Source organism: Cupressus sempervirens, chromosome 4, assembly GCF_028749045.1.
Source record: "Cupressus sempervirens isolate cs-2001-9-10 chromosome 4, ASM2874904v1, whole genome shotgun sequence".
Taxonomy (NCBI): Eukaryota; Viridiplantae; Streptophyta; class Pinopsida; order Cupressales; family Cupressaceae; genus Cupressus; species Cupressus sempervirens.
In genome coordinates this window covers 19,468,195-19,487,841 of record NC_143121.1, presented here as the reverse complement: position 1 = coordinate 19,487,841, position 19,647 = coordinate 19,468,195, and the positions used below count along the sequence as shown (strand labels likewise).

At 38.1% G+C, this 19,647-nt stretch overlaps 1 protein-coding gene across 1 annotated transcript in view; it reads left to right on the top strand.

Moving 5' to 3' along the window:
• Window positions 1–3,464: 3,464 nt before the first annotated feature.
• Window positions 3,465–19,647, top strand: part of LOC149559709 (uncharacterized) — a 66,802-nt gene continuing 50,619 nt past the window's right edge. The window contains exons 1-2 of the mRNA XM_089824257.1: window positions 3,465–3,576; window positions 3,632–5,240. Coding sequence (XP_089680383.1) covers window positions 3,520–3,576; window positions 3,632–5,240 — 1,666 coding nt within the window. The 5' untranslated portion in view covers window positions 3,465–3,519. The remainder of the gene's footprint in view (window positions 3,577–3,631; window positions 5,241–19,647) is intronic.

The following is a 19,647-nucleotide window of genomic DNA, read 5'->3' as shown; positions in this document are numbered from 1 at the left end:
CATACCCATAAAATGTGACACAAGATATACCCTGGGAAACCCTCATTGAGGGAAAAAACCCAGCTTCCAAAAGCATCCATCACCATGTATTATTCAACAAAAAATACCATTGCCATACAACCATGAAAGCCTTCATGGCCATAGCCACAACTGAGCAAACTATGTGAACAAGCATGAATCCACACATCCCATGCCATGCTTTCAACCTTCACAAATGCTCCCTTGGCTAACCTATCAAGCCTTGTCCCGCTCGACTCTTGCCTTTTGTCTTCTCCTTATCACTCTCTCTCTCTCTCTACAACAACTACCCTTGTGGCTGCTTATATAATAGCAAGTCCCACAAAACCACCAAGTGGTATTACATAAACCATGTGCTAAAACCATGTGCTACCTAACCCACTGACCCCACATTTAATATTGGGCATTTAATTCTTTTCCCCAATATTAAATAATTACATGAAATATTATCACAATGTTACAATACAACTCAACAAGAATATTCCATGGGAATCTTTACATGTTGCACGTCCATCTAGGTACAATATAATAAAAAATATAACAATATTATGCAATGTGTGCAACACCCATTATCTCAACATTTTGCTTTCTCCTTATACATTACCTTATCAACTCCAGTTGGCCACCACATGAAACCCACTCTCCCTTTCTTCAAACCTTCCTTATAGTCTTCATAGCACTCAGTATAGTCGACTCTAAAAGGGACTCAATCCCCACTATTAAATCATCATGGAACAAATTTTTCATCACCCACTCTACTTCCTCAATCATACTTGCAATTTCTAGTCCCCATGCCATTACAATGGATGCAATATCCATGTTTATTTTTTAATGGTGCATGGAATTTTGGAAAAGTTCTCCTATTGTTTGTTTCATAGCTGCTATAACTCCTAGTGTTGGGCATTTCACCACCAGTTTTAGCCATTTATCCTACATTGGCCTAAAAAGGGCCTTTTGCTGTCGTTTTGTTTGAAAGGTAAATGTTGCCTCCACCTTCTATCACTTCAGTCACTTTCACTATTTCCAATTTTACTATTTTAGGTAGTTTGATTCCCTCTACCCATTAATTTATAATGTTTTTACTACCTTTTGCTTTAGGCCACTGTCCCATCATTTCTTCACACACTTCGACCTAGCCGCTTGCCATTTTTTCTCATAATGAAAGTCATAATTGGAGATCTTCTCAATCTTTCCCACCTCATTACTAACAGTCCTTTATATCTTCTGATATGCGCTCTCACTTCTTCCTTTCTCAAAAAGCTTCAATCCACCTCAAAAAGGTCATCATTTAAAACCCCCTTCCATCACTTGCCTCCAATATTTCCCAACGGCTACATAATTCATAAATTGGTTTTCCATCTTCTATTAAACTTGTTGCCATTTTGATAAAGCATCTACCTCCCTATTTACTTCCCTAAACACATGACAAACTTTAAACTCTTCAAATTCATTTAGCTCCTCCATGATAGATTCCAAAATATTTCTTAGGTGCCATGCATGGATTGAATTTTTACACACCGTCTACATCACCATCATAGAGTCTCCTTCTAAAATAATCTTCCTCCCTTCACACCTTTTAATACATTTCAAAGCTAACACAATAACTTGAAAATCCACCTCATTGTTTGTTCCATCTTTCAATTTTAGTGCTCCATAAGCCACTATATTCCCATAATTATCTTTTCCAATGCATCCCACACCTGAGCTCCCTAGATTTCCTTTTGAGGCTCCATCAAAATTTACTTTTAACTAGCCTACATCCGGAGCTACCCATTTCACTTCGTCGCTTTTCCTAGCTTTGGAGTTTGCCTTTCCTTTATCTCCAGCTTTACCAATTTTTATCCCTGGCCACTATTCTAAATTGCCATATCCGCTTTCATGAACACACAATTTGATAAGTTTTTCCTAAAGAATGCTACATTCACCACTTCTTCAATGGAGTGATCTATTTAGTTTAAAAGTTTCTCTAAAGTCTCTAATCTATCTTAAAAAATCTTTCTATTTCGCTCCTTCCACATCTCCCAAATCACAATTGAGGGACTAATTCTCCAAATGCATTCTAAACAATTCCTGTTTCCTCTCCTTGGCCATGAAATTAAAAGGGCCTTAAGAGAGGGACTCCATGGTCCTTTCCAACCTAGTTTATCTTGAAGGTGACTCCAACATTTTGCTACTACCACACAATTAAGTAGTAAGCGATCCACATTTTCCTCATCCATTCCGCACATAAAACATTTCGTAAGGCTCTGAAAACCAAATCTTTGTCTTCTCTCTCCTATTAAAATTCTTCCTTGAATTGCTAACCATGCAAATGTGCTAGCCTTTGGGAGAATTTCTCTACTCCAACACAAATCCCTTGCCTCAAAACAATCATCCATCCTAGATCAAATAGGATTAGCTATTAAGTTATTTGTATAATTGAAGTTTTAGTTTTTAAATTATTTAAATTAATTTTTTAAATTAGTAAAATTTTTCATTTAAATATTGATTTTAGTTTAGCCAATATGATATTTGTGGGAGTTGATATTTTTAAATTTTTAAAAAATATTTCTTATGTTAATTTTTCATAAGTGTCATTTTTACGAAGATTGTTTTTAAATAATTTTTTTTCATATATTTAAGTTGGTAGTTTTTAAATTAGTTTATTAGTAGGAGATATTTTTCCATAGCAAGTAAAATTGTGATATTGTTATCAGATTTAACTATGTAGTTTTTGAGTGCCTCATGTTTTGAGTAGTGATTTACAAGAATCCATCTCTCGTGATAATTAATTTCAGTTTATATTTTTTTGCTCCACTTTATACGTTTATTTTTTTCATATTTTTTTCTTATTCATAATATATTTTTATGAGAATATTTTTTAGATGATAAATTAAATAAATAAATATTATTTATTTAATTTATTGCAAAATTAAATTTTATCTTAATTAAAGTAAATACCTATCAGCTCATCGTTGTAAGTACAAAAGCTTGCAATTACTAGTTTTAAACATTTTATAGAAATAGTGAAAAAGTTAGAAACTTATACAATAATAAGAGAAATAGGAAACTTTCTAGTAAGGTTGACAAATAGTAAAGGGAAAGTTAAATCTATAATAGATTTTTAAAAAGTTAAATTTCTAATTTAATTGATTTTTTTACATGATCAAAAAATCATAAAACTGTCTTACAACTTTAAACTAAATTGCTGAGCCTATCGGCTAAACAAGATAATTTATACAATCTTAATTTCTTTAATTAATTGCATAGTGAAATCAAAGCAAAAAGTGATGAAGTATATAAAATTAATAAATAAAATAATAAGACTTTATTATTATTCTTTCTCTAAAATAGGACAGTAATCCCAAAACAGAAACTAGGCCTATGGTTTACCAAACCAACCACGGTCGTAGAGTATCGCCTGGATACTAGCCGAAGAGAATTTAAAAAGCCACCATCGCTTTCCCTCCATTTCATAGATTTGCAGAAGCAATTCAGGTAACAGGCGGCGAGGAACTTCAGATGATTTGTTTTTCAAAACCCTACGGTCCAGGGCGGCTTCAATTGTCAATTTTACTCTTTTCTCGGCATTACTCGTGCTTTAGAAGCCATGGCGGGAACAGGATTTGGATTCGGCTCAGAAAAAAGGAGCTCGTTTGGAGCAACTGCATTTTCATTCTCACCCTCGTCTTCGGCTTCAACAGCACTTCCTGCCTTCTGCTTTGGTGGTGCCTCGGCTTTTAAACCACCCACGCCTATGACCTCCTTTGCTTTTGATTCAGCCATGGCGGGCACAGGATTTGGATTCGGCACAGTAGCAGGGAGTTCTTCAACGCCTTCCTTGTTTGGAGCAACTGCATTTTCACCCTCAGCCTCGACTTCGGCTTCAACAGCACTTCCTGCCTTCGGCTTTGGTGGTGCCTCGGCTTTTAAACCACCCACGCCTTCGCCCTCCTTTGGTTTTGGTAATGTGGCACCTGCATCTCTCTTCGGAGCCAGTGCGGCCTCAGCACCATCAAATCTCTTCGGCGCTTCTGCAGCACCAACATCTCAATTCGGCGCCACTGGGGCTTCAGCACCTACATCTCCCTTCGGTGCCATCGGCTCTCCGCCCACATCTCTCTTCGGTGCCACTGGCTCTGCTCCTTCACCTCTTTTCGGTGCCACGGGCTCTGCGCCTACGTCTCCTTTTGCTGGTGTGTCAGCCTCATCTTCGGCTGCTGCACCTGCATCACTTTTCGGCGCTACTTCTGCTGCAGCACCTACATCTCTGTTTGGGGGCGCAGCAGCTAGTAATGCTGCAGCACCTGCATCTCTCTTCGGTTCTGCAGGCTCTTCTTCAGCAGCTGCGCCAGCAAATCTTTTCGGCCCTTCTTCAGCAGCTGCACCTACAAATCTGTTTGTGGCTTCTTCAGCAGCTGCACCTACAAATCTGTTTGGGGCTTCTTCAGCAGCTGCGCCTACAAATCTTTTTGGGACTTCTTCAACAGCGGTATCATCTAACCTATCCGGTGCGTCACTAGCGTCCTCCTCTGCGGCACCGTCTTCTGTTTTTGGCGCCCCAACAGCATCGTCTCTTTTCGGTGCCCCAGCAGCATCCGCTTCTGCTGCTGCACCATCGTCACTCTTTGGTGTGACGAGCTCATCATCATCGGGGTTTTCTTTCTCCGGGACAGCGGCAGGGAAAAAAAATTCTGCCGTGAAGGCTACAAGTTCCAATTTGTTTGGCACGCCTTCGCCATTCTCTTTGGCAACCACAACATCTTCTTCAGCCTCAACGCCTGCTGCAACTTTGGGAGGCTCCTCAGCATTATCTTTTGAAACCCCGGCACAATCTTCTACACCGGCTATGTCTTTCAGTACTCCCGCCACGGCATTTTCTACACCGGCCATGTCTTTAAGTCCTCCGGCGGGGAATTCGACTCCGGCTTTTGCCACTCCCGGCACTTCACTTTCATTTGGAACCCCATCGGCCCAGCCTTCATCTGCATCTCAACTGTCATTTGGGTTTGGCAGTATTGCTTCCACTCCTTCAACCACTGCTGCCATTACAACTACAAAATCTTTATTTAGCGAAGCGAGTGCATCAGGACAGACCACTGCTTCTGCCACTGCAGCCGTTTCGTTATTTGGGACGTCATCTTCGTCAGGGCCAACCTCCACTACCAATTCCGCTGCCTTTCCCGGTTTTGCCTTATCATCGTCAGAGGCATCGAAAACAACATCTGCAACTTCGATATTTGGTAAGTATCTCTCTTAAAGTTGCCGATTTATGATTTGGCTAACTTTGAAGGTTTATTAGTTTTTGAAATGTTGGCAGAGGTGACAAGCTGCATTTAAATGGTCTTTCATTTGCTTTTAAAATATTGATCAGGGTTATGGGCAGCTTATCATTTGCATTATATCATATTTTTTTAAGACTTTTAAAACCCGTCGTTCGTGAATGAACCTGATATCTTTACATCTCAATTACACCTGTTAATAATAACAGAGCTCAAATATCATTTTGTCCCTACAAATTCCCTACCATGTAGGATTTAGGGAAAGTGCAGGTTTGTTGAATACCCTGTTTCTGAGCGTTTATCAGGAAAGTTCACTATTTTGTGTCACCAATTAACGATAAAATTCAAAATAACCTATACAAACCTAATGTTATTGGGCGAGAATATTTTCCTAGGCTGGAAATTTTAGAAAATTATATTATGTAGACCTTTTGCATGTATGCATTGGACTAGTTTCAAGGGAAGATCTGCCAAATAATGTTCAGAGAAATATTGCTCGGCACGAAGCTTTATTGGATTGCTTTCAACAGGTCCTTGCACGAACTTGTTCAATTAGATTCAAGGGAAAGCTGATTGAAGGTAATAACCATGACATTCATTGTGTTAGCTCAGGAAAATATATTGAACGCTCGAAAACTATAAGGAAAAGCTATAAAACTATAAGGAACTCCGACTTGCTATGATAACTATGTCATCCTATAATAGCTTGCGGGAATATTTTGCTAGGTTGCAAATTTTAGAAAATTATATTCTGGATATTTTTGTTATGTATGTATTGAAGTTCAAGGGAAGATCTGCGAAAGGCAGTAATTGTGGCACATGCTGTGATGTGCTTGAAGCTTTAGTGGATTGCATTCTACAGGCCTGTGCATGGATGCGTTGAATTAGATTCAAGAAGAAACTGACTGTAGGTAATAACCATGACATACACTGTATGGGCTTAGGGAAACATATTGGAAGCTCTAAAACTTAGAAGAACTGTATGTTAGATAGGAGCTGTTTCCAAGGCAACATGCACCAAATCGTAAAGATGATAGCCATGCCATATGCTCAAACTCAAGCGGTTGATGATGACAAGTTTGATGTACATGTGAAGTAAAATACATCAATATACATTAAAGCAAAGCAACATAATAGTCATTTTTGATTGATATGAAAAATACGTCCGTGATGATCGGAGGATAGCAGCTGGAAGCGGCCATGTGTGAGGGTTTTGGGAGCTGGTATAGCTTCCTTTGGGCTGTGCAAACGTGGGGAAATCTTCCCATTTCTTTGCAATCTGCTGTGATCTTTTGCAGCCTTGATATTTTGGACGAAATTTTGTTGAGCAGGGTTTGATTGCATTGTGGGAATCAGTTTTTCTTTCAACATCTATATTTCTAAGTTTGTTTGCTGGGCTCTTATGGCCGCGAGCGGGGTCTCCAAGAGTCTCATTCTTGCTGGAGCTGGTTGTGATGGATCTTCTCTAGGGGCGAGTTCATAGGAGAAGGAGCCATTTTATGTTAGCGAGTGTTAGAAGTTAAATAAGGTTAATGGATGCTTTCCGCGTAGTCAGGATCAGCCTATCCTGGTTATTCCTCCGGAAGCAATAATGGAAGATGTGGACTATTTGGCCACACATGCATTGATATGCAAGTTTCTTGGTATCCGGATTTCCCTGTCGGCTCTGGAAGCTTGGATTCGCCGGTCATGGTAGGTGGAAGGTGATATGGATATTATGTTGGTTGGTAATAGCTACTTTGTGGTGAATTTCTCTTGCATGGCAGATCTAAATCGGGTCTTTGAGGGAGGCCCATATTTTTATGATAGTGTTGGTCTTTTTGTGAAACCTTGGCATATGGGGTTCAATTCTACTGAGGATCTTCCTTCAAGGGTTCCTGTTTGGGTCCGCCTGCCGTGGCTTCCTTTAGAGTTTTGGCGTGAGGATATCTTGCGACAGATTGTTACTGTACTTAGAAAGCCGACTGCTATAGCACATCAATCACTGGACAAAAGGTTATTTCTTATGCCCATATTTGTGTTGAAATTGATTTAAATAATCCTTTGCCAGATTCTTTAGAAATTTGCCTAGGCTCTGCTTCTTGGATCCAACAGCTAGACTATGAATCTATTCACTTCCGTTGCCGCATTTGTCATGCATATGGGCATTTACAGCATCAATGCCCTCAAGCCTCCAAAGGCAATGGTACCCCTGTTCAATTCTCTGGTCCAAGGATGGCCAATGATGGTAAGGGGAAGGGTCATAATGTTAGTACTAGAAAAGGCAATGTTTAGACTGATAGTACAGGAGAAGGGAAAGCTCAAATGAGCACTTCAAGTCAGGGGTAAGGGCCATCTAATACTACTGGACTGTGCTAAGGGGCGGAGTCAGAAGTGATCTCATCTAGATCGGCAAGTGGACTCAAGGTTCAATCGTTTTGAGGTTCTTGACAACATGGTCATAGAAGAAGGTATTCCTGCAGAGGCTCAATGTGTAGCTATGGGCTTAGAGGGGAGGAGTTCTATTCTTAGTGGCAACCAGGATGTTGTAGTTCAGCAGTTGCTAGAGACTTCTATTGGCCTTGAGTTTGGTGCCCTTGTGGTTTCTCCTGCTCCACAAGAAAAGGATGTTCTTCTAGCAGATTTGGTTAAAGATGTGTTTGCTTCTGGTAAAAGAAAGGGATCTTCTCTTGCTTTGGGCCTGATGCAAAGACCATTTAAGAAAGTCTCTTTTGCTACTCCCTCAAGAGTTGGGTGAAAGCAGGATTAGGAAAAAATTAAACTTACAGGAGATTTACTGGTAGAGTCTGGGGCTGTCAGGACCTTGGATGAGCATTTTCCCCACTTTACTCAATGATTATTCTCTCATGGAATTTGAGGGGGTTGAATAGCATCCCTAGACAAAAATCTATTCACAAGCTGGTGGTTGAGCATTCTTTGGATATCCTTTGTATCCAGGAGACCAAGCTTTTAGTGGACTTCATGTTTAGATGTGCTCCTAACATTTGGTTTCTAGGCCAATGTCAGTGCATTGGTGCTTTGGGGAGCTCTGGTGGTCTTGCCATTTGCTAGGATCCAAGGAAAGTTACGCCACTTTATTGGGTCTCTTGCCTCTTGGCTCTCTCAATGGTTTCTTCCTCTCTAGAAATTGGAGAGATGATTCTTGTTACTAATGTGTATGCTCCTATTGATCTCCTTGACAAGATTAAGTTTTGGGATCATATTAGGCATGTCAAAAGCTATCATCCTTTCTTGCCTTGGATTGTGGCTGGAGACTTCAACTCTGTTCTGAGTATGGAGGAGAAGAGGGGTGGGCTAGTCCACTTGGGTCCTTCTTCTGAGCTTCTTCGACAAAATATTGATCTTTTACATCTCTCTGATGTCAAACCTCTCAATGGGCTCTTCACTTGGAACAATCGAAGGGCTGGTAATGATGCTATCTCAGAACACTTGGACAGGTTCCTTTTTTCTTGTTTTTGGAATTTTGGCTCTCTTTCGCTCTCCTCTGAAATTCTTGATTGGAGAGGTTCTGACCACTGGCTTATTAAGCTCACAGCTAGTTATGTTGCTGTCCCCACGAAGCCTCCCTTTAAGTTCCAGTTGATGTGGCTTCGAGACTCTTCTCTTCATGACTTAATGGCTCATTGGTGGAGACAGGGAGGCCCTGCCTATGGCACTGCTAGGTTCTCCTTCTCTAAAAAACTTCAATATGTTAAAAGAAAGTTGAAGCATTGGAATGAGAATTGTTTTGGTAATCTCCACATTATGAAGAAGAGGGCTTAGGATCGTCTTGATGTTATAACCAGGCAGATTCGAGATTTGGGTTTTTTTAAAGCTCTTGGCATAGCAGAATCTCGAGCTTCTACTGATTTAGTTGAGTGGGCTCTTAGAGAAGAAATTTATTGGAAGCAGAAGGCTCGAGTTGACTGGCTTCAGGAAGGGGACAAGAACACCGCTTTTTTCCATAAATTTGTGCAGGCTCGATGTAACAGGAGTTACATTTCTTCTCTTGTTACTTCTGATGGGACGCATTTGACCTCCTCTCAAGCTGTTTCCAGGGAAGCTATTCAGTTTTACTCTGCTCTCTTTTCAGATGATTTACCTCCAGTAGAGATTGAGGAGACAACAATTGTATCTTGTAGTCCCTTTATTGTAACCAGGGAGATGAATGACTCTCTTATGAGGCCTATTAGTATGTTTGACTTGGAGGGGGTGGTCTTCAGCTTGCGGAAGGGCAAAGCTCCGGGGGTTGATGGCTTCCCCTATTGAATTCTTTCAGGAAGTTTGGGATATTATTAATCATGACCTTTTGGATGTGGTTCAGGAGTCCTTTTCCAACAAAGAAATGCTCCGGGCCTTGAATGCTACTTTCTTAGTCCTTATTTTGAAGAAGGAAGAGGCTAATCAGTTGGACTTCTTTAGGCCCATTGCTCTTTGTAATGTGGTCTATAAAATCACTACTAAGCTCCTAGCAGAGAGGCTTAAAGTTTGGCTTCCCATGGTTATCTCTCAGGAACAAGGGGGTTTTGTGGCAGGAAAACAAATTTTGGATGGGGTGGTTATTTCTTCCGAAGCTATTCACTCTATGTCTACTTCTAGGGAACGGGCCATGTTCATTAAGCTTGATATGGCTAAGGCTTATGACAAAGTCAATTGGGATTTCTTGCGGAAAGTTCTTTTGGCTTTTGGCTTTAGTTAGGAATGGGTTAGATGGGTTCTTAGTTGTGTTACTACTCCTTCCTTTTCGGTCCTTCTCAATGGTGAACCAACAAAGCTTGGGGCATCTAGAGGTCTTCGCCAGGGAGACCCCCTCTCTCCTTATTTGTTTATCATTATGGTTGAGGGACTTGGCAGACTTATCAAGTTTCATGTTTCCCAAAATTTGATTCAAGGATGGCAATGGGGAAATGGTTTGCCCACTCTTTCCCACCTCTAGTTTGTTGATGATACGACCCTTGCTTGGAGAGCTCGGATTCGGGAAGCTAAAGCCTTTCAGCTCACCTTGGATACTTATTTGGCTACCTCTAGGCAGAAAATTAATGACCACAAGTCCTCTATTTTTTTCTTCAACACTCCTGAGCCTATCTAGTGGAGGATTGCTAATATCCTGAGATTTCAAATTAAGTCTCTCCCTTTGACTTACTAGGGGGTCCTTATTGTGGTGGATAGACAGCCTAGGCTTTTCTGGAAAAGCTTGTGTTGATTATCAAAACCGCAGATTGAAATCCTACGAGCCTTGCCTGCTCGATGCTGGGATATCCAACCGGTTGAGGCCAACTTGATGGGATTGGTCAATGTGATCTAAATCCCTTGCGCTTCCGGCTCTGCAAGACCAAGGCGGTGTACCTGATCCTGGACAAAACACTTGAAGTCCAAGATGCTTAAAGTAGATTGAGTAGAACGCGAATACAATAAAAGTTTTCTAAATGACAAGAAATATAGGAAAACTTTAAACTAGCAATTTATGAACTGAGAAGAAAAGTAAATGATTGAAGTAATGTTTAAATAGATTAATATAACATATGAATATATTAATTCCTCTAATGGAAAGAAATGAAACAATTGTTAGCATATGGATTATGAATCAGGAGTAAAAGACCAGTGCCTAATTAAATGGGCAATCAAAGTCAACATTATAAGCTGAGACGTACAACTTTATAAAGTTCGATATATTAAACTATAAACAATTTTAATAATTCAAATGCGATGGATCAATTATATAAATGCAATTTAAAACAACTCTAAAATGCACTTTAACTCCTGTGGAGACAAATTAGACATAAATACGAAAACAATAAAATATTTCACAATATTTACGTTTATCAAACTTAAAATGCAATAATGATCCAATCCACTTATCTGAATATTAAAATATTTATAGAAAATAAATAAAAAACATTTACAAAGGACACAACTTAATAATAGTTTAAAACTCCGAAATATAAAATAAATAATAATGCCAAAAATAAAATCACAACAAAGACATTCCTTACAAAAGATCCATCTATTGCGAACATATCCGGATCGCACAAAATCCACTCACTAACTCAAATCCACGGGCTTAGTTCAAAAGTCCATTTCTCCGCCAATTGGAAAAATATAATATTTCATAAAGCATACAATAGGTAAAAATTAAAAATATGGATACGAATTGTCTTCTCTCTCCCCTTGTCATTTGACATTATATATATTTATAAAGGTAAAAAGGGTGCAAACGAAAAGACACCACTCTTCACAATACCTAATTGCAATATATAACTATGTGATAATATTAAAGAAAGAATTTTAGTAAGATGAAGATTAAACTTCCGATGCACCAATTTATCCTGACATTTCCGACAAAGACTATAGTTTGAGAAAATAATTTCCTCTTCCTGAAGTGAAGTATTTTATCGGCATGGTGAAACCCGTAGAGACTTGGACACTTGTTCCCTTCCCTGCGCATAGGTTCCACATCTATTCGAACTTCACACTTTGACTTCTGCTATTTTTTCAGCCCGCTATACAAATCTTCAGACTTGTAAAAACAAAGAATGTAATCAGATATTTACATCCGAACATTACCAGTATGTTAATACATCAGAATCTTTGCAACTCTTATCAAAGAGTCTTTTGAATGCTCCTTCATTGTGGTTTTAGTCATTTGCGAATTCCTGTTATCACCAATGATGCTGCTTAGAATTCCCAGCATATGCTTCCACATTTTAACGGGTCCCCCAAATCTATGGAATGATTATCTTTTCTCATTAAAGCCACTTCCCGTGGATACAATTAATGGTGTAAACTTTCAATTTTGCCGCTCTGTAGCATGGAGTACCTTTGTAATTGTCATTTGAAGAATTAAAAGTGAAGATAATATCACATCTTCTAGTTTTGGGACCATGTTTCTTCATATGCAGATTGCTTTGGATGTTTTTTAATCCACGTGACTGAGATCCCATATCATGCAAACACATCATGTCTGAGAAACACCAAGGTGTCTGCAATATGAAGATAGCATCTTGATTTATCCTTATTACTTGTTCTTGAAGGCGCTTGGTTTCATTTCCTCATGGTCTCCATATGCACTGCTGTTATTTGCTCCTCTCAGAATGACTGTAAAACTCCACCATTGTTTCCAGTTGTTATGCTATACATCAAGCATTAAGGCTATTAACATATTTTGTGCAGCTTGGCCAACAGGCGTACTTTTAACCTTTAGAGATTTTATTAATTAATGGTTCCAAGATTGGTATATATGCAGCAACCACTATGGCATCTACTTTGGCAAAGAACCTAATACTTCCTAATGCTCTGTTGTGTATATCACTAGAGTCACCATAGAAATAGGATACCAAGAAAGACAGAAGTTCAGAATGATCGAAATTGTGAGATTGCGTGTCAATGATTATCTCAGATTCATACTTGTTTCTAGATTAGGAGAAACAGAGATATGTGTTGCTATACAACTGTCGGCTATTTCCTTTCGGTCCATTCAAGGTAATGTGAGCATGGTACTTTATTGAAACAAGCACTTTATATATGCATGTTGATGCACTATTCTCCATCTTCTATGCTAATCTTGATCAGCTAATAATTGCTCTTGTTTGTCAATGCAACTTAGAACTATTTGTGCTGCTTTAACTATATAGATTGGTTTTCATTACTTAGTGTCCGACACACTTTCTTTGATTTGATAGGCCTTTGTTTCAAACAAAGCTGCTAGCCTTGCTTAACTCTTCTTCTTCTTTGAGTCTTCTCCAAAGGGAATCTCAGAATTCTTTACTCTGATTTATCTTGAAAGTTTACCACTTCGCAAATATTTGCTTCTTAAATCTTATCCGAGTCCTTTAAATGTTGTGGCCTTTTTCTTTGGCCATTATATGTTGCTCAAACCGTCAGTCGTTCCGTACATATTTGCCATCTTTGTAGTTTGCTTGAATTTGCAGGAGTAAAAGCCAGTGTTCCAGACACTGATACATATTCCCTGAAGGTTTCCACATTTTTTTATCTGGGCATACATTCTGAATATGCATGAACTTCATCATATTTTCTGAGTTTTTTGGGTGTGGATAATATGCCTTTTGCCTCAAAATTCCATTCCTGGAAATGAGGACTGCTGCTATATTGTGAGCTCAAGACTTTGAGATGGCCAATGGTTAGGAAAAATGCTGGAATAATGAGCATACATTACAATTTTCAGAATGATTATGAAATAAGAGTAAATTCCAAATGATAGTGGCCATTTAAACAAATACTGTGACTGTCTCAGATTTAGGACACTTCAGCAGGTTGCCTTTGCTGATTGGAGAAAAATTATAAAACTATCTAAAACCCTTCATTATACCACAACTTCAAAGTGTCACAGCAAATTTCTCTTCAATCACATCTCGGCCTCGGTTGTTGAAAAGATCCCCAGACCTGTACATTTCAAGCTAGTGAATATGAAGATTCTCCCCTTGGCATGACATTTGGGAATTTGAATATTGCAAAAATGTAGAGTTCCATCAGCTTGCTTGACAAACTTCGGCAAAAAGTCAATCATTGGACTCATAGGTGGCTCTCTACTGCTGGCAGGGTGACACTCCTTCAATCGGTCATTCAGGCCCTTCCCATATATAGAAGCATGGTTTAGGCTGCCCCGGTGTATTTTTTTAAGGAATTTGATGCTCTCTCTCGCCAATTTCTTTGGAGTGGCAATTTGCAAAATACCAAATGGAGCCTCATCAATTGGGATACTGTTTGCAGGCCAAAAAACGAAGGAGGCCTTGGCCTTCGTTTTGCTATCTTGTGCAGTCAAGCTCTTGCTGCCAAGCTTTATAGGCGATGGTGTTCTAGTCAGTATCAACTTTGGGCCCGTATCTTGTCACATAAGTATTTACCTGGTGTTGAACCTTCTGATATTTCCAAGTTTTCTCTTGTATAATGGACACCTAGGAATGTCCAAAAGCTGAACCAAGGCTGAAATTATATTGATGCTGAGAATGTTGTAATCAATTACAAAGAGATGTATTCCAAAGGCCAAACCCTAAGGGAATGACGTCTAGAATGTTACAACAGAGAATGAACGTCCTCTATTGCCAAAAAAGAGTGTGATTCACACATCCAAGCTCTTATCAAATGCAAGTCATAATCATCCGATACAATAATCCCATGCTAAACAATGAGACTCTCACCCCTATTTATCCTATTCCTTCACCCTTCTAGAAAGAACTAAAACATTAATTAGTTGCAAGTGCTAGAAGCTTCCCCCTTCCAATAATTAATGCACTCTCTAGAAACTCCTCTCTTGCAGTAATTAATTGTGCTTCTAGAGGCTTTCACCTTTCCAATAATTAATACACACTCTAGAAGCATCTCCTTTGTAATACAATAATTAATTAAATAAATTAAATAAATTAAATATAAAGCCACCTTTTAATTTTAATTTATTTAATGGCTTTATAAGAAATTAATTTAATTGTTAAAGTGGGAACATTACATCTTGAGGGAAGGGGTTCTATGGTGTGGAATACCCTCAAGATTGGTGCTCACTTGGTGAAGAGAAGTTTATTTTGGATCTGTAACAAAGGCACTGAGGCTCTATTTTGGAGTGATTCTTGGAATGGGCATCCTCCTCTCTTATCCTCTCATCCACACTTGCAGTCCTTTTGTGATGGAATAAGGTGGTTCATGATAAGAAGGCTTATAATCTGGGCCTTGTTGTGGGTTACAGATGGAAGAATTCTTCTGATTGGCCGCTGGGTGGCTCTTTGGGAGATTGGTTGGAACTATCTCAGATATTGGCTTCTAGGGAGTGCAGCTCTCTATAGGACCTTGATGTTTTGGCTTGGGGAGGTGCTTCTTTTGGTAAGTATTCTGTTTCTTTAGGGTACCTTGCATTGACGAAGCAACTTTTTGGCGAGGTGGATGTCTCTTGGTGGAAGAAAGTTTGGAATAGCTTTTCATGGCCTAAGTGTAACTTTTTCCTTTGCATTCTGGTTTATAATCGTTGTCTTACTTGGGAGAATCTCTGCAAGCAAAGCTTCCAGGGGCCTTCCATCTGTGTTTTATGCCACTAAAGTGAACAGATTGTTTCTCACTTTTTTTTCCAATGCCCCTTTGCCAAACAGATTTGGCACTTTTGGTGGAGTCTGTGGGGATGCACATGCTGGCATGTTTCCTCTCTGCCTGAATTTTGGGACCGTTTGGGCCATCCCTCTTCCAAGACTTCTTTTCTTCAGGTTGCTTGGACTATTGGCCCTTCCTTTATATTATGGCATGTTTGGCTTGAGAGGAATAGGAGGATCTTTCATAATGTGCAGCTTGAGATCAGGCACCCGTAGGGGAAAATTGTTAATTCTCTTTATGAAACACTCCTAGCTAAATATGACATTGGTGGAGGTTTGGATCCTAGAGATGCTGGTATTTACTCACGCCTATCCTTTCCTCTTCAGGGCAGCACTCCCTCGGTCCCTCACAATTGCTTTGGGAATAGAGTTAGGCAACACTCTTAACGTGTTAATTGTAAGGGGCATTGGTCTCCTCTTGAGACGGGCATTCTTAAAATCAACACTGATGGCTCTTCTCGAGGAAATATTGGTCAGGCTGGTATTGGGGGAGTTGGGTGTGATAGTTTTGGTGATATTCAGTTTCTGTTTTCTATATACAAGGGCTACCATACTAATAACCTCATGGAAGCCCTGGCTATCCTGATTGCAATGGAACAGTGTTGTCAACATGGTTGGAAAAGAATTATTTGTGAGACTGATTCGCAAGTGGTTGTGAATTTATTGAATAGTTGGAACCTTGTGCATGTGGATTGGCATTTGGCTCTGGTTATTCAACAAATCATTCAGTTATGCAATTCTCTGGATTCTGTGTCTTTTATGCATATCCCTTGGGAGTGGAACGGTGTGGCTAATTGTTTGGCTACATGGGCTTCTGAGCATGGATTGGATTGGAACATTATTGATCATACAATGCTTCCCCTTGATTTATCTCAGATGTTGGTTCAACTTGTGGACCAGAATAAAGTTTTGTAGTTCTCTTTGTTTCTTGTGTTGTTCTGCTCTCTTTGGTATTCAATAATTTTTTTTATCCCACTTTTAGTTAAAGTATTGTCTTCTGATGAAATGTTAACACAAACATATACATACCACTACAATTAAATGATGAAGCTTTTGACTTAGAATTGAGTTTATTCATTTAACATGCTTCTAGGAATGTCTATGCTTCATTCACAGAAGTTCATTTCAAATGGATATGCATCTGGTCTATGCTGCTTCTATATTATGAAAAGTTGCATGGTCACAAAATGAGTCATAGTCCTATAATATCTGGTGAAAGTAAATATCAACCATTCCAATCTGTTTGACTTGCCTCTAACTCCATTTTGGAAAGCCAATGACTTCGTCAAATAAACTACATTGCTCTTTTTATTTTGAATGTGAAAGTTTAGGTAACTAACACCTGGGTTCATTCTTGACAAAACTTTTGGCGTTTCCAATAATGAGCTTTTAGGGAGAATAATATGGCTAATTCCTACCAATTGTCTGTCTTGTATTATAGTGCTTTGTCTGTCTTGTATTAGAGTGCTTGGATCTGCATACTGATTGACACAATATTGCCAAATTTGCACATGTTAGCTTACCTTCAATCTTTTGCAAATTAGGACAACCCTACATGTAAGTATGGATTTTTTCATTGCCAAGAATGTGTTGACATTCTTGTGGGTTTGGCTTGCTATATTCATTAGACTTGAATTTGCATAATACTAAATAATATGAAGTGAATAAAAGAGTTTGAGTATCAATTTGTAGGAATAATGGCTAGCAATTTTGCTACTTGATGTTTATGGAAAATGATCTAATAGATTTGGGGATAGTTTATAAAAAATCTTTGAATAAAATATATAAAGTGCAAGACCACAATATGGTATCATTATTAAGCATTTCAAAATTTACTTGTAAATGGAAGAGGAAACAAAAGTACAAGAAACTACTTTTTAAAATAAAACCTCATCAAAATAGGGGAAAACCGATTGATAACTATGCTCTCTTTCCACTGACCTAGTAAATTTAAAGGATTGCTGCAAATGTAATGGTACTGCCTGTTTTTCAATATACGTTTTCCAAAGGCAGCAACCCCTTATATATATATATATATATATATATTTCATGAATCATTATTATATTAAAAGCTCTCACATAATAATTCTTAGATATATATAATATCTCTCTCTCTCTCTCTCACACACACACACACACATATATCTTACATATAATAAATAAATATATATTGTAGATATATCTACAACAATATTGTCTCAAGGTTTATTCAACTGAAGCTACCAAACATCAACACTTAAACACATGATAGATATTACACCATTGGTAATATTAGAAATGACAAATTTTAATGATAACTTTGATCAGAAGGTCTGCACCGTTTTGATATCACATTTGATATCATGAGTATTGGCCTTTCAGAACATTAACACATGATATTTACCAAATACTTTGAGTATTTGCTTTTCAGAATAACAACACATGATATTCACCAAGTACTCAGTATATCTATACAAGCAACTCATAGACTGTCAAGTGAACAACATCTAACACATAGTTATTGATTTACAAGATATATTCATCATGATCTGTTACAACATTTACATAAAATGTATATCATGATTTAAGTTATTGTAAGATTGTCAACTTCCAATAACTTCTACAAATACAAGTGATAATCATTTGGAAGTCATCACTTCCTCATGTTATACATAGGGATTAGGCCCATTAAAACCATACAATCACACATGTGGACTTTCGAACTCCCTTTGAATATTAATCATTTAAGCTCCTCATCCAAAGTTGTCTTTGAAGAAGTGTTAGACTCTTTTTGAATCTGATATCAATATCTCTTTTCCTGCAAGGACATTCTCGGAGGAAAAGATCAAGGCAATAGCTCTTATTGTATGTATTGAAAATATAAATAAGAGAGACTAAAATAATAGTCAATATGCCAATAAAATGTAGATAATTTTAAACTAACGTCATTCCCTCTTATCTTACTTCGAGAATGATCCCCATAATTCCTATGTTCCCTTGAGTTTTCGGGACAGGGACGGTAGGGGATAGCGGGACGAGTTTTCAGGACGACAATTTTTTTTGCCGATTTTGGGGACAAAAGGGGATGACAAATGGGGACGACTATATAACAATAGTGAAAATTAAAATATATAGAGAAATTTAAAATATTTATATGAAAGCATGGATGAAGCATGTACTTATACATAATAGAACCTTAAAATATATGAATCAACATAATTTATATGCCAAATTTGTGTTACTTTGGGAGTTAGTCTAATTTGTTCTAAAAGTTAGAGTCAAAGTCCCCTAGGTTTCCCCAAGTCTCTGAGACGTTTCCAAGATAGGAACGACTGAAAATGTACTAGGGATGCGTTCTCGGGTAACATTGCATAATCCAAATATGGTAAATATTTAATTTAAATATATACATTGAACATATATGCATATATTCCATCTTCTATATACATATTTTAATCTATAATTTCAGCATATTATTACCTTATTAATATTACATATAATAATATAGAGTGACAAATTTATATATTCACTTATATTCGTAATAGAATAGACAATTATACTTACCTCCTATACTTTAGTTTCTATCACCTTCAACGCCTGATTGATGTCGGCATTCTTAGATTACAATTTGGTTGCCACCTTAAGGGAATTGATGTCCCAACTCATTATTAATCCCATGTACGTTTTCTTTTAAAATTAATTCAACTATGCTTGGTTGTGCATGATTTCTTTTTGGGATGGCGTAGACTCCCAACTTTCGTTTGCTAGATCCTTAGCTTACATGACAGATGCCCTAGGGAGTATTCCTCTCTTCTTTCTTGTAGGCCTCCTTGGTATTTCGTACCCCATTGTATGTGTACATTGTGAATGATTTTACATTCTGCATAACTTGTTCACCCTGTTATGGGCAACTACAACATCTCATAGAATTCATTATGCTCTAGCAGACAACCCTTTATAGTCCCGTGGCTTCTACATTGAGATGCTTAAAACAGGTTAAAAGACATTATCAAAGGCTCCTAAATTATTTTGAATCGCTTGGGATGCCTTTTTTAATTTGATAGCCTCTAAAAAACAAATTCATCAAATCCATTTTGGTGCATGATCTGCAATAACGACATCATTCTGTCAAATAACATCATGTATTTGACAGATATACATCCCTTATTTCAAAATTCTAAACCAATTCGCGCTGGCAAAGATGGTACTAGTGACGATTGTGGCATGGAATTCAGTTTCCCATCTGCAATCTCATCTCTTTGAAATTATCCAACTCCTTTTAACAAATTCCTTAGTTGGTGAAGTGTTATTGGTGAAACATG